We start from the raw sequence: 15,972 nt of genomic DNA on the forward strand, positions 1-15,972 counted from the left end.
GACTCCAAGGTGTGCTCTTACAAACTAGAGTATAGTATTAACTTTGTGCCACCATTTCTTACACATTCATGACAGGATATGTTATGAAGAGAGCATATATCTACTAACTGATTCAACACAGCTCCCATCCCTAATCAATTAACTGTACATGAAAGGAAATGCAACATTCCCCAAAATACACCACTAGTGCAGAAGGCTACCTACAAGGTTCTAAATAGTCTCACTCAGAGGAGTGAGCTTCATTCTAAACAAAAGGATCTGCAATAGCAATTTTTAAAAGAGTGAAACCGTTACTCCTAAAAAACAGACAAAAAATTGTCAATGCTGAAGTACCTCGATTGGTTCAATCTCGCTAGCTGTAGAAGGAGACCTCGATCTTGAATGGAGGTGAGACTTGCTATCTTCATCCCGTGATGGAGTGTTAGACAATGTAAAATTCTCTACTGAATCAATCTAGGAGAAAAATTCAAGAGAAAAAAAAAACAACCAAAAAATAAATCATACACATCATTAAAAAAGAATTCTCAACTCTTACCAAAATAAGATATGGGAGCAGTAGAATTCCTAAGAGAGAACCGAGAGGATAAAAATTCAGTTTTAAGCAACTTTGTAATTAAAGCACAAAAAATGCAATGAAAATTATTGAATATGAACACACCAAGGCTTCTGCTGAGTGGTAAGCACATGCATAAGAGCTGCTAGTTCAAGGGCCTGATAAATAACTGAAGAGACTTGTAATTCAGCATTTGTAAACAGTGAATAATTTCTAAACACCGCTGGGTTTTGTCCACTGGTAGTAGAGATTTGTTAGAAGTGAATTCCCATATAGCCCATGTAAATCACTGCAAACATATTTAGGAGACAATAGGAGAAAAGGCAAAGCACAACATATTTCCTGAGGTTAGTGTTAATTATATTCACAGAGAGGTTTTTTGTACCCCATCTGAACTACAAAAACATCCTTACCAGGAATACAGTTTCTTCAGGGGAGTATTTTTCTAGTCCTTGACATACAAAGAAACTAAGCACAAAACTACCCTGAACAACAAGGCATATATGCACAACCAGGTATCTTGGATAGCAAGTCATCTTTTGTCAGTGCAACTGAAAAAAATCAGAGAATGCAGGATCCTTCCTTCAAAACAAGACTTCTCCACATCAAAGTTTTCTATGTAAATTTATACATTTAAACAAAACATTATAGCGAGATGATGATGCTTTTCTCTACAGGCCTACCGAAGGCTTCATTGCATGGCTGGCTTTTCTGAAGCAATGCTACCACCACTTCCCCACTGCTAAGGATATGCTACCTTGCACACAAACTGAAATATGCAGCAACATTTACAGAAAGCATTTGAACGTTCCTGTGTTTTTTATCTCATTTGTCATTGACATCATACTAAGAATTCCACAAACTTTACTGCTTTTTGGGAATAAAACATATTGCCAAGCCAATCTTACACATGCATATACAGTCTGGTTCTCCAGAAACTCAGTCATGGTAGTAAACAGGTGCAGTTCCTGTTTTTGCTTTTTCCTTTTAATTTTTTTTAAATAGTAATGAGTTAAATTTGATGGCTTCTAGTTTTATCATAGCCTTAAAAAAAAAAATCTGGTGGAGAACGCTCATAAGCTTAATCATTTGAGGCATATTAAGATTTCTGTAATGAAAACAGGAAATTGTCACTCTGGAATACACCTGTTTTCTACACATAGATCATGTGTTTCTAGCATTGAGGCAAAAATTAGCAGTAAAGCAAACATTTTGTGCTCAGATTTATCAGAAGCAAATAATAATTGGAAGCTTTATCCAGTATTAGAAACACTGATAGTAAATCCCCAGACACGTAACACGGTTTCAATTATTTTACACTGGTTTTTATGAAGTCTAAACACGTGGTAACTTGGAGTCCACTCAAAGATTGTTTAACCTCGAACAATTCTACCTTCTTCTTAGAAGCGTTAATAAAAATTAAGCCAAATGAGTAACTACAGGCATATTTTTTTCACAATAAGAAACAGACATTCCTTTTCTTCTACAAGTTAAACTCAGAGATATAATCTACTATTTCATAAATGTTTCCAGATACTCCAAAGGCTGTCCCCTCCAAATCAGCTTCTGCATACCAAAGAATCTTCATGGTGTCTCTTAAAAAATTTAGTACAAACATAATACGAATGTTGGAACTTCTCTGAAACGTGCTATAAAGCCTTTGTGGTTGAAGACAAGTGCAGAGCCAGTAACAAATGTATTTTTACTTTACTTACGAACATAAAAAGCCCACAAAACACACAGAACCTGATCTACCATTACAGAATTTGAAGGGAATTTAACATCACCTTTCCTGCAGAAATGAGGCCTTAAGCAGCAATCTTCAGGTTCCTTGCTTTAATGAGAAGAACCCAGCACAAAAGCCACCTGAACTCGACTATGGCCACAAGCTGACATGGACCATATTAACACCACTAAAACAAGTTTTAAACTAATCCACCGGACTATTAAAAGCATATTTCAATGTTTTCTGCAAACTGTAATAGCCTTGCAGTCTCCCACAGGACTGTGCTTAGCTGTCTACACAGCGTGACCTGTGTAGGTCTGAGCCAAAGCTGGCCTGTGTATAAACACATCTTGAGGAGAGATGCACTTTTGAACTGGTGGCAGAGCCGACAAAAGCAAGTGGTTACTCTAAGCTTGCCTAAGACACAGACTGCTGTGCTTCAAACTGCGTAGGTAAGGTCATCACTGGAGCTGTTGGGCATTATTGCTTATATTGTTCACTATAAATGCTTTGTATGCTTTCCTATTCCTATCATCACACATGTATAAAAGAAACTAGCAGTAAGAGTTTAAAATGGGCACAGCATAACTGGTACCATTTCAGTCTGACAAAACTTTAATAACTCCATGTTTAAAATTCCACCTTGATTTTCGAAACATCACGGAGCTTTCCAGTGTAATGGGCTACAACACAACCATCTCTCTTTTCCTTCTATGAATCTTCTTGTCCTCCTTGATGCTCCAATTTACTCAGTTCCCCACTTCCCAATTATTCATCTCAGTAGTGTGGTATTTTCTATCATTTGCTATGACATGCCTCTCACATGCCAAATTTCTACCTTCTGTAGGCAATTCCCATAACTGAACACATGCGCTCTGCTAAGGGCAAGGAAACAAACAGACCTTCATCTGACATTTATTCATTTCCCCAACCTGCATCTACCCGATCAGCTTTCATGAAGAACTTTCATATCGGAATTAAGGAAGTACCCACATCATCTTCTGCAGGTACTGTGATAATCTGCTCACACGATTACCAAATGAAATACTTGGAAAGCTTTTAGCCCACAGCTGTAAAACAACAAAAAGCACAGCAGCAGCAGCAAACAGCAGCAGCAGCACAAGACATGCAGTGAGGTAAATAACACAATCCATACATTAAACAAAGGCATGTACACAACAGGCAAAAAATAAAGGGCCACATAGAGTAAGACAGCCTCTTACACGTCTGCCTTTGTTAGCTGGAATACAGGAAGGAGAGCGCTTTAACAAAGAAAGGAGGAGAATATGTTACAAAATCAAAGAGTGACACATACATCAACTCCAAATTTGTCGCTCTATATCTCCAGAGGTAGTGCTTAGACACACACAAACATGTTCATTTTTACAAGTATTTTGAAAACAAGATATCCTGGGGCAACAGAAGGGAAGCAACATCACCAAAAAAGGAACAGTTGTTTTAAATGCTGTAGTTTTACACTGGACAGTAACAGTGAAGCTGCAGACTACATCACACTAATAACTGGCAGTTAGCGCCTCTGTACTTTGAACAAGATGAATAAAGCAATCTCTTGGAGGCGTAGTACGTCCAATTTAAAGTATCATTAAGAAGCAGAATTATCCTAAACTTAATTATGAATGTGGCTTATTCTGTTTAATAATGAGAATTCAGAACATGAATTATTCTGTGGTTATTTACAAAGCTCAGATTTGTTTAGTCTCACAACCGTCCATGAGGACTGCGTGCAAGGACAGATTGCAGGAAGATTTAAGAAACCTATTTTTCATTTGTAAGGCATTGGTAACGGGAAAAAGAATATTTTCTAGAAAGGGGGGAAAATAACTTAATCAATGGAAAATGAGATTCCATTTTATTGTTATTAATAATCATAAAGTCATCTTTAAGAAAAAAAAAAGCTGATTCCTTTGAATAGCTAGTAAGATACACAAAGATCCACCTGGCAAAATACCAAAAGGCAACACTTCCATTATCAGACACTTCTAATGAACACAAGAGACTTAACACCTAAGACGATGCTACTAAGAGACAGCCTACAACACACAGGAGAAAAAGCAGCACAGATTTAGAAATTAGTACATCAGAGACACTGGTGGTGACTTCCCACCAAAACCAGAAACCTGTTATAGCTAAACCCATTCTTACTCCGCTTTGCACTCTCCTCCGTGCTCAAGAGATCGTTTCTGAACGCGCGGGCTTTTGCAGTTCCAGGGATTTAGGCACCAGTTCTGCCAACCTGACCAAGTATCTTTTCAAGGAGCAACAGCTGGAACCAACAGTGACTGCTACTCATCTGAACAGTGAGCTACCACTTGTCTCGCCCAGCACCTGCTGGCTTCAGATGCAGCGGGGCAACTATTTTTACTTCTTACCAGCAGAAATTGCAAAGCTACTGTTTCCTTCATTGAAAAAATTGGAACTAACTCCAGTCATTCAGAGTGCTATAAACAGTTAGGTTATTCGGAGGGCAGACACACGACACCCACTCTAGGAAACCTCCTGTGTAATCAGAGGGGCCAATTCAGTGCTGCTTATGCATCTGCATATTAAATAGACTTCAGAGATCTTGCAAAAGAGCTATGTAACTGCAACTGCATATTATTCAAACTCTTTCCGTCATTTCTTAACAAAGTATGGAGGCCAAAGAAACAATATGGGCTATTAGTAACATTTACTTTGGGTTCTTGATGACAGGAGAGGCTTTCCTGAAACCCATGCAATATTGCGGCACTGCATGAGTCTGACCTAAGGACTTCTAACTCCTCCTTGGTCTTTTTAGAAAGAACCCTCACATTTCTCAAGCTTGTGCTAACTGAGCACAGGTTAATGTTTCTTGAGATGCTGCAAGAAACAGTGCCCTTCAAGGTAACTACTGCCAAAAAAGACACTGGAAAAGGAATGGAGGCCACATCCAGTACGGAGGGATTTTTCATACCCTTATTTTCATTTAAGTCTGCCTAATACATTGTTATCAAACCAACTTGATAAGGTAAAGTATAAATAACCACTCATTTGGATAATCCAGAGGCTATACATTATGAATTTCTCTACGAATGAATCGAGTAATTGTCCAATAAATGAAAGATGCGGAACTGACTTCAAGCACAACTTAAATATAAGACATTTCGCCTACTAACGCAGATACCAGCTTTATTTTTAACAAAGACAGGTAGCTTGACAAGTCTTGTATTTGACTGCAAAGTACTCTTCCCATTTCTGAACAGTTAACTCTCTTCTGCAGTTTTGCCAGATGGGAAAAATTTCTGTCCTGGTGTTAGAGATGTTAGATCCTGGCCAGCCCAGTCCAATGTATGTTTCCCAGAAACATACTCTTGTCCAATGCAACTGAGGAAAAAATGCTTCTGCCGGACTCAGACTGAGGATGTAACGGGAAATTTGATTCTGCACATCAAAAGTCATCCACATGCAACAATACACACATTAATACCTGGAGTTTTACCTAAGAGTAAAAGATGGGTATCTAAAAAGATTTGATCTGGGTGGACCAATCAAGAAGAATGTCTTAAAGGATGTATGCCAGCAGCTGAAAATTACTCGCTTGTACAGATTAAAAATAAAGTGATTTTGTCAAAATGCTTGTGAAAAAAAAATGCTGTCTTTTCTTAAAAACCCAACCAAGAAATAAATGCAGAATAAAGTACTGATGTCGTTCAAAATGAAGTAGAGAGCAACCAGCAAAACTTTCTCAGCCTAAGTTTCCCCTCGTAAAATAGAATGTTATCAGCTACTCTGCCACATAGGTACTTTCTTCCTCTTTTAACAGGTTTTAGGAGAGAGTATTACATATTTTTAAATGCAACTTGCCATGAAAGAACCAGCTGAAAAAAACTAAGTGTTCCTAATACTCAGGCAACGTAGAGAACACTTCTTTAGTCCAGATAAAGGATATAAATATTACTCATTTATTATAGATCTAATATGACAGGAAACTGTAGTCTCTTTTTTCTTCATGTAAGAAAATTCCAACAATATCAGCAAAACAAAGGTTTCTATGTGCTATACAAAAATGCAGGGAAATACTTTTTTTTTTCTACAGTACCACAGATGTACCTTCACATTTTGTGCCCAATATATACCTGATTTACAGAAAAGAAAGCATCGAGAAGAAAAGCCTTATTTCAGAGTTTGTGAAAGGAAGTGCGTAGAACAGACCCATATACTATACTCTCTTTGTTGCACCACTCACAGCAGGCATTTCTAGAATAAAATTAATTATATCACATTTTAATGCAAATAGGATTATACTATTTGAAGTGTATATATATATAAAAACATGTGTGTATGTGTATACACATATATACAAACACGCACAGACGTGCACACACACTATACCTACAGAGTTGTAATGGGTGGTTCTCTACCGTGGATGCATAGTATATACTTTGATTTTAAAAGGTTATTAATATTTACTTTATGTGCCTAATACTGCAGTCCAGAAGAAATAGATTGCAGTCAATTTTCAGCTTTTAACTCATTTCCCTTAGTACATCATTAACTAGGGATTTACTCTAGTTTAAATACTTAAACACTGTCTTGACAGAAAACTATCTCAAATGGCAATAAAAAGCACTAAGTTCATTTCAGTTATAATGAGAACTAGTTCTTATAATATATGCTAAAAAAGAGACAATATTTTATTGGAAATTAACTGTATGCGAGGAAAACATTTTCACTGAAGTGATCAGAAAACTTCAGGAAACAGCTAGTGATAACATAGTAATATGAAGCAATAAAACTAAATTAAATAAACGTGCCAGTAATTTTGGAACCATTTTCCACTGGGCCATATCAGTAGAAAAAGCCCCAAAGAAGCTTCTCCTCTTAGAAAAACCATTTGCAATTAAGAATTCTTTGCTTGTACCTAAAGAAAAACATTTACTTTAAAATTGAACATCTCCCTATACAAATTGGTGTAATATGCTATTATAGAAATATTCCGTTTTCTATGGCACTTGCACAGTTTTTAAGTTGACTGCATTAATGTGTGAATATTTCAAATAAATCAGCTGATCTGTTACTGAGGGATTTACTGGTTTGAAAGTCAAAGACTTACGTCATCCATAAAATCAATCAATGAGGATGAAGAGGAGGAAAATGAATCCTATTTTAATGAAAACAGCAGTAAAAAAAAAAGAGAGAGAGAAAGAAAGAGATGGATGAAGAAAAGCGTTCAGCATAAATAAAAGTGCAAAAATAAAGAACTTTACAGTTCTAAATAACTAGTGCCAGTAGCAGTTATCTCAGGAAGTTTTCCTTAACTGCCTTTCATAGACAATTAATCACTAAACTATCTGGATAAAACACCATGTTTTTCCAGCATTCGCTCTATAAAAAATATTCCTATACTTCAACAGGATTTTTTTACTGGAAGCAACTATTAAGAAAAATCATTAAAAAGCAAATTAAAAAGTTATATTAATTGTGAGGACTTCCAAGAGAGAACAATGAATTAATGAATACACAAGAAATGGAAGTAAATTCTGGAACATCAGTAATACGAGGGATTGTGCTCGTTCTTAGCTAAATGTGATGACCTTGTACACCCACCACGGAAAAAATGGGAAAATTTGAGCCCAATGTATAAATCTAAAGGTGGTGCCTTGTCCCCTCTGATTTCAGTTTGACCAATATTTCACTCCTGCTGTTCATTTAAAAGAAAAATGATGCATTGCTTATTGTTGACTAAAAGAAGACGATATGAAATGTATAGTATTATTTCAATTTTTTCCTTCCAGATTTTCTGCCTAAACTGTTCTTTATGTTTAGGTGTGACAAAGGAATCATACAGATTTATTTTTTATGTGTATAGGATCTGTGGAGAGGAGACGAATAGTAATTATCTGGATTTTACACATCTGTGTAAAATAAACAGAAGATAAAAACAACTTTAAAAATATACAGTACCAATGACTTCATCGATTCAGGGATTATTTACCTATTTTCTCTCATTTTTACCAAACCAGTATCCACAGTACTTAGCACTTTTCTGAACACAGAAAAAGGCAATTTGAATAACTACATTTTTCATGTTCACTACAAAATCAGGAAAATTTCTGCATTCAAAGATTGAGAGAGAATTCGCTGGGATTACTAGCGTTCAAGAGAAGACAGCCAGCACTGTAAATGACAAACAATTCTCACATATTATTATACACAAATATAAATGGGGCAATGTGATTAAAATACAGCAGCAAACTCTCAGAACGTAACAGCAGCAGTTCCACTGACCAACAGAGAGTTAGAATAGCCGTACACTTACTTCAAATTGATCCAGAGCAGAGGTAGGCGCATTCAAAAATGCCAAGAAAGAATTCTGTGAGTCTTGGTGCTTTACACCTAGAAAACAGCAGCAGGTTTTTAAGCTACGGAAAAACGACCTTTTCATGGTGGACCTTTGCCTTGCTGAATGAGGATCTGACTATCCACCTCAGCCACCTACACTTTTTTAAAATGAGCTGTCACATTTGGTCTGTTTTCCAGAATAAAAGATTTTTTTTTAATAGACGTACACCCCTAAGAAGGCAGCATACGTTTAATTAACCTTTTCCAAGCTAGGATGGGTGTGGTGGGGATTTGACATGAAAGCGCACTGTGGGTACATATCCGTTACGTGGAAGGCACCAGTTTCTAATGTGCCGATGATGTCCACTGGCAACACGCACTGCGTGTCTGTTTTCCAGAATAAAAGATTTTTTTTTAATAGACGTACACCCCTAAGAAGGCAGCATACGTTTAATTAACCTTTTCCAAGCTAGGATGGGTGTGGTGGGGATTTGACATGAAAGCGCACTGTGGGTACATATCCGTTACGTGGAAGGCACCAGTTTCTAATGTGCCGATGATGTCCACTGGCAACACGCACTGCGTGATGTACAGGCACACACAGGCTAACGCTGCAGGTTACGGGGCGTGTGCCCTAGTCACACGCTGGACAGCCCACCATCACCAGACAGCTTCGACAAACAGCGAGGTTCCACAACAACGTACAAAACGTACAAAAACGTACCAACTGTTTGAGGAACACGCTGCATTTCCAAACACACGAGTGCCCTGACCCATGCCCTCTGCCTGTCTGCCTTCGCTCACTTTTCAGCGTCCAGGAGTAACACAGTCCTGGGCAAAGCTTCAAATGTCTCTGTCACACTACACCATTTACTGGGTTTCAGCCAACACGGAGAGCAGAACGCTGCATCCTCTGAACGGCAGAGGCTGTCACATCTTGACTGTTACTTTAACTTGATTCTACTGATATACTTTTTTCCTCCTCTTCTTTTCTCTGGGCAATAATTCAAGTTGCTGTGTGTGTTTATAAATCATAGATGTGTCAAACCCCACTTTCCTGAACACTACAAATGCATTATATATATGTATATGTATACAGCCAGCAGGACCAAGTGCATCTCAAAAGACTGATGCTATCAAAGGTCACTTATTTAAGAAATATCATTGTCTTGCTCTAAGTGGCCATATCACCCTGTTTGCTCTCTAATATAACCCACAGTGAACAAAAAAGTTACAAAGAACCTTTTCCTCTTTGAAATGTATATACACTGAAACCCCAGGAAAAGTCTAAAAACAATTCTTAAATTACCTGCTACTTTACTGAATAGTTTTTAGCAATCTTTTTCCCTACCCTCCTCAGTTTCTGGACCTCATTTAAAGAGCAAAGGTTTCGAGTGCTAATCCCTTCCTGGAAATAAATTTCCACACACAGGAAGTTACTCTACCATTGTACATGTAAATCCTTTATATGGTTCATGATTTAAACACCAACATTCTTCTTGTAAGAGAAAACCAAATCAAAAAAATAATACAGATTTTGGATTAAGGTGTATTTCTATCAAAACACTGAAACAGTCACAGTAGAATCTTATTAATTTACCTCTGGCAAAACACATAACTAACTTTTCCTTCAACAAAAAGAAAGTACACTTTCTTTTCCCCAAGAAAGTAAATGTTGATCTCTATTTTCACCAAAAAAATAAAAGTTTTAAAAACTGGGAAAAATACAAGGTAAAACATTAATTATAAATTCTTAACACAACGGAAGATTTCAGAAGCTGAGTAACCAAGCATAACATTTAAGACAGTTCGAGAATCTGTAAATGAAAGCTAAACATATCAAAGCATTATTGTCTCCAGGGAGGTGTTACCAGGAGGTCCTCTCCAAGTACTTGGAAGAAGCATAATCCTGGTATCCTTGCTAAGCATCAAGCCAGACAAGTATTAACTTCCTAAATCTTACTTGCTAATCGACACCAGTCGTTTTCTAACGTTTTGTATCGGTGTCACGGGTTAGGGCTGGGCTGGCCACTACCTGGCTGGCTGGTGTTATTTTTACCTGTCAACCATTCTTGGAGGTCTCTCTGTAGGAGATGAATGGTAACTACAATAGATTACTGACTGACATGCCGTTAGGTTGCAAAGGCTGAGCAATGTTTGACATCGCTACACAGCAATTATTGCCAGGAGTTCAAACAGTTCCCGACAGAAAATTAGGTAATTCCATTTGGTCTGAAAAATCACTTCTTCCCACATGACTCATAAGATACAAATATTAGAGCTACTAAGGGAACTGCAAAGAATCAGCCAAATCATATATCATCTCTCAGTGATTTTTTTTTTCATTTCAGAATTACCAGAAAAGTCTCTTCTCCCAACAACCACGTGAAAAACTGTTAGACAGATGCACTCAAAATCCCAGAACATACTCTTTTGACAGCAAAGCAAACATGACCACGCTGCTCACTACATGGTTACAAAGCCAATCAACAAAGTCATCCCAGAAACAAATGAATGCTATGAATGCTTCCGCAGTTGTTTAATCTCTGTGTGGACAGGGCCAAAACATTCACAGATGAAGAACACTATGATCACTACTGAAGTCTAAATACTTTCCCCATCACAAAGAGGAAAAGAAATTATAAACATATCTATACTTGTAACAGTTTTCTGGCAATAAATCACCATACACATGCCAAATAAAAATAATGCAGTTCAAACTCAAATAATATCTTATATATCAGCAAAACTGTTCCAGTCTATCAAATACATCATGAAAACTGAAGCGTATTACAAGTATGTATTACAAGTACAAATGCGACTGCTGTGGGTACATCTTAACATGCAATTGTGCTCACATTGTGTATGCCAAAGGTTGTTGGCATCCTATTTTAGTTGCAAGGTGACACCTAACTGATAAGATGTACCCACCAATGTGAAACACGTTATTTACTTGGATATCAGTTGTCATACCCTTTTCTGATCTAAGCTCTTCTGTCTCCTTTTTCAGCCTTTCAATATCTGTCAACAGTTCCATGTTCTTCTTCTCAGCTTCTTGCAATTTACTTCAAAAGAATACAAACAAAAAATTATGTAAATATTGAGAACTCACGATAGAAGTAACTTTTATTTTTTGTCCATCTTCACATGGTATTTAAAAATTAATGCCCAGCAAGCCTCATGATGTCATCAAATGCCAGAATGAATTCTGAAATCTACTGGAACCTGTTTAGTATGGTATCTTAAAAAAACAACCCAACAAACCCTAATCCAAAAAACCCTCAAAAACCCCACAAAAAACCAATTAATTTCCCCTCTTTACCCATTAAATAGGCTCATGTGTCTAATTTATGAGTAGCTGGGTGAGCTTGTATCCTGTGAATGAGAAATAAAGACCACATGTATTTTTATGCTTAAAAATCGGGGGGCTGGGGATTGTTTACTTGTCAATTCGCAGTGCCTATGATACCTACAGATCATGTTGTATACTATTTTTCTTCTCAATTACTTGACAGTTAGTTGTTTCAGTGCTTTCTGATTCACAGCTGATAGGTAACTACTATGCATTTCTACTTCTCATCCTTGCCTATCAAAGCAAAGACTGGTTCTCCTGTTCTTAGAGCTCCTATAATGCTGCCTATCATCATGTTGCCTGGCCAGAAAACCACCCAAGTCAGGTGGACAAGATACACTTTACAAACAACATATTAGAATCTCAGCTCTGTCCAGCTGCTCTCCTAAAGCTGCAAAACAAGTCACTGTTCTGAGCTAGACTGAAGCTGGAGTCATAGAAATGGAATGTCTTCCTATTAATCCCTGCTTCAGGTATACACACAACCCAGAATAAAATTGTGTTATTCTGGAGGAGGGCTGGGGGGAGGGAACAGAGAGAGAGGTCTGAGAAAAGAATAAAAAAATTCATAATCTTCCATAACCACATCTTATTACTGTGCAAATCATTATGCAATAACAGATTTTCATCAGCTAACCCAATGCAACTATCTATAGAATGGAAAAGAGTACGTTGCAACACACAAAACCAAGCTCTGCTTGCATTTGAACTTGTTACCACAACTAGAAGAGATTGTATTATATGTCTGCTCTGAAAGTCTTCAAGATTTCAAATTTTCCCACTACGTGTTCAGCTGCAGGGAAGAGAGATACGGTCCTTCTTTCACACTTGGATGTAAGAACTGTCATGTAATTCATTATTGAATTTTACAGACAAGATAGTCAAAATCATCACTTGATGACATCTCCTGAGAGATATCGAAGTAAATTTCCATTAAAACAACTCAGTCTTACCACTCTGTGGAGATACAGGAAGCTTTGACTTTATTCAACTCATCTTGAATAGCCTGTTTGGCTCGGATTTCAGCATCAAGAGCAGACTGTAGTTCCAACCTTGCAGACATATCCAGTTTCGCAAAGCGGCGCATCTTCCAGGGCATGTCCTAGTAAGGAATAAAAAAAGGGGAGAAGAAAGAGTAAGAAGAAAGAAAGCTGAAAATGAGGAATGTAACTGACTTCAACAATTACATTTCCCAGTCTATTATGTGCTTAACGTGGAAGTTCCTTAATACAAAAGTAATCTAAAATTAAAAAATAAAAAGTTTATATTTATTTTTGAACTCAATACTAAATACACCAGATGAATGTCTTATACTGTCATGACCTGAAAAGGAAAGAGATTATGAATTGTAGTTTTGGTGTGCCTCAATTCAAGTGACAGATACGAAGGACATTCACATTTCACAAGTGAAAGACTTCAAGGCTTTCATGACCCAAAGTATAGATTTCCTTCATAAAATTCCTTTATGATTATAAAGTAGCTACTTAATATCATATATAAAATCATGTTATGAAGATATTGGTGTTTAATTAATAGGTAAACAATAAATTTGCTATTCAGTTATTCAGAAGGGAAAGGCTAGGAAAGTGTAACTTCTGACCACCAGGCACTACAGACAGGTTATTACTGCAGCTGAAACTATCAAGCTAGTGTTTTTTTCAAACAAACAAACAAAAATATCTGACATAAAGAAGTGGAGTCTTACTGTGGCTCGAGCACCCAAATTGGAGTTCCTCAGGGCCTCTAGTTCTTCCGTCATTTTAGAGGCCAAAGCTTGAAGATATCCTCGAGCATCTTTTTCATCACTTACCCTAAACAATTACGTAAGGAAAAGGTGTTTAACCAAATAATCTCAAGAAAAAACCCTTCAACAAAATAACAAGAAACAAAAAAAGCAGAATTCAAACCAAACCCCATAAAACATAAGGAAACAAGCAAACAAAAAACCCAATACAGAAAACCACACAGAATGAAGCCTTCGCTGCTTTGCAGAGTTCTGTTAAACAATACGCGTCACTAGGACAAGGAATAAAGGCTGAAGAACTACATAGTTAAGTAATGTATAGATGTCAGCTCCCTGAAATTGAGACTATGGGAGAGAAACCCTTCAGGATTCAACTTATTTTATGGAGTTAATTAAGACAAAATATATAACCAATAATTAACAATGCAACTATCCACATCATTTTGGAACCAGTGGTTGACTTTACTGTAACACCTGACAATGAGAACTAGTAGTGAGAACTAAACAGTGATGTTATTTCAAGAAATGCTAATTAAATAGGGAGAGTCTAACACTAATGTTATTAAACAGAAAAGACTCTCTCACCCCCAAGCTTTCTTTCTATAACAGGTCTATCGAGACATGTTTTCTGGGTGCAAAGACATCAAGGAGGAGAAGTCTGTTTTTCAGATTCTTTGATCATCAGTTACAAAGGAAAAAACCCTTTTTGTGATTAATCACAGCAGAAGGTTCTTTCTTCACTCTATCTCAAGAAGCAACACCGAAAAGAAAGTTGCTAAAAAATTACGTCACTGAACCTAAGTAGTTTGTGAAAAACCTAGAACAGACAAACAGAGCCTTCCTCCCCCGGCAAAGACTCCTTACATGCCTGGCTCTGACATACTCATCTTGCCCACTGAAGAACTCAGTTCTGTAGCACCAGGGCACACCCAAGTCTCTGAGCTAGTCTGAGACCAGCAATCTAATACCACAGCTTGATCACAGCTGGATCTATCAACGCGAACCACAGGAATGTTTGGGATGTGCCCTAAGTATTGAACCTCAAACAGTTTTAAGTAACCTATAGGGAAGTGGGAAAACAGTTTTTCTATTTCATGGAAATTAACTTATCCTTGCTTCCTGATCTTTCCTTAGTAACTGTAATCCCAAGTATGTTGGACTGGAGATGCGAGTTCTCCAGGTGGTTGAACTTGTCTCATGGTGCCCTTTCCGCAGAAAGTGGTTTGCCCTCCATGCCTACAAAGCAATAAAATTTTCTCTGGTTGATACTATGGGGTTCAAACAGTGAATATGGAAATGGTGTTACTCGCAAGTTTAACGTTAATTAAGAAAAAGAATACAATGTTTCAACAAGATCTGTGGATAGTCAGCAGGAGGCAAGAAAGACAGAGAGCACGTACTCTGAACTGCCACAGGCAAGGGAGGAAGCAGAAGAGCTTTCCCATAGTGGCCTCAGAGCAAGGTGACAATGTGAAAGCTATGGGCTAAGCATCTACAGGCTGCAGTTCTTCTAGGCGTGCAGTTTAAGATCTATGTACGAAAGATTGTTTTAACACAGAGGAGGCTAACGTAAAAATAGCAACCATTTGCTACAAAACTCACTCCCAGTACAAAAAAGCAAGCACTTACTCATGCTTTGGGCTTTATCTTCGTCTCCTGCTTACAATTTAGTTCAAGAGGTGGGGAGCAGCCCAGAAAAATGCAACATGTCATGACTCTCAATGTCAGTGAAAGTTTTGATATTAATGAGTCACTATTTTCCCCCAAGGTACACTCAATGGAAGCAGCATACGAACTTCCCCCCCACCCGTAACATTTCGGCTGACACATTTTGACGACCAGATACAGATAATCGTGGCCAATACAAACCACTTAGGGTATAAGAGAGGACAAAAGATGTGAAAAGTAGCATAAGGTGTTTTCTAGGGGGTGGGTGAGGTGCATAATTAAATACACAGTAAAAAGAATGCAAGGCTCTCAGTGAGAAAGTTTTCCAATGTAAAAGGAGTGAAAAGAGATTTAGAAATGAGCATTTGATCCCATCTATTTTTGATGAACTGTAAAATCTTTGCAGAAAAAAAAAGACAATGTCAGATTAAAAATAAAATTGAATTGGCGCCTTATTTTTTAACTTTTCTAATTACAGCTGAAACACTTTCAATGTCCAATTTCTTTGTAAATTTTTATCACGCCATAGAGATAACTTTCTTATGAAAGGTGAGAAAAAACTTCAGTTATTTGGTTTATGAAGCACAGAACCTTCAAGCTCTAAACAC

At 37.3% G+C, this 15,972-nt stretch overlaps 1 protein-coding gene across 1 annotated transcript in view; it reads right to left on the reverse strand.

Moving 5' to 3' along the window:
• The window catches only part of LOC104490717 (serine/threonine-protein kinase MRCK alpha-like), a gene marked incomplete at its 5' end in the record, with an annotated part of 45,028 nt that extends 31,265 nt beyond the window's left edge, over window positions 1-13,763 (reverse strand). The window contains 7 exons of the mRNA XM_010133044.1: window positions 334-453; window positions 3,503-3,541; window positions 7,372-7,419; window positions 8,578-8,654; window positions 11,574-11,665; window positions 12,906-13,054; window positions 13,658-13,763. Of these exons, the coding sequence (XP_010131346.1) occupies window positions 334-453; window positions 3,503-3,541; window positions 7,372-7,419; window positions 8,578-8,654; window positions 11,574-11,665; window positions 12,906-13,054; window positions 13,658-13,763 (631 nt within the window). The remainder of the gene's footprint in view (window positions 1-333; window positions 454-3,502; window positions 3,542-7,371; window positions 7,420-8,577; window positions 8,655-11,573; window positions 11,666-12,905; window positions 13,055-13,657) is intronic.
• Window positions 13,764-15,972: the final 2,209 nt, after the last annotated feature.

The sequence above is a fragment of the Buceros rhinoceros genome, unplaced genomic scaffold, assembly GCF_000710305.1.
Source record: "Buceros rhinoceros silvestris isolate BGI_N320 unplaced genomic scaffold, ASM71030v1 scaffold29483, whole genome shotgun sequence".
Taxonomy (NCBI): domain Eukaryota; kingdom Metazoa; phylum Chordata; class Aves; order Bucerotiformes; family Bucerotidae; genus Buceros; species Buceros rhinoceros.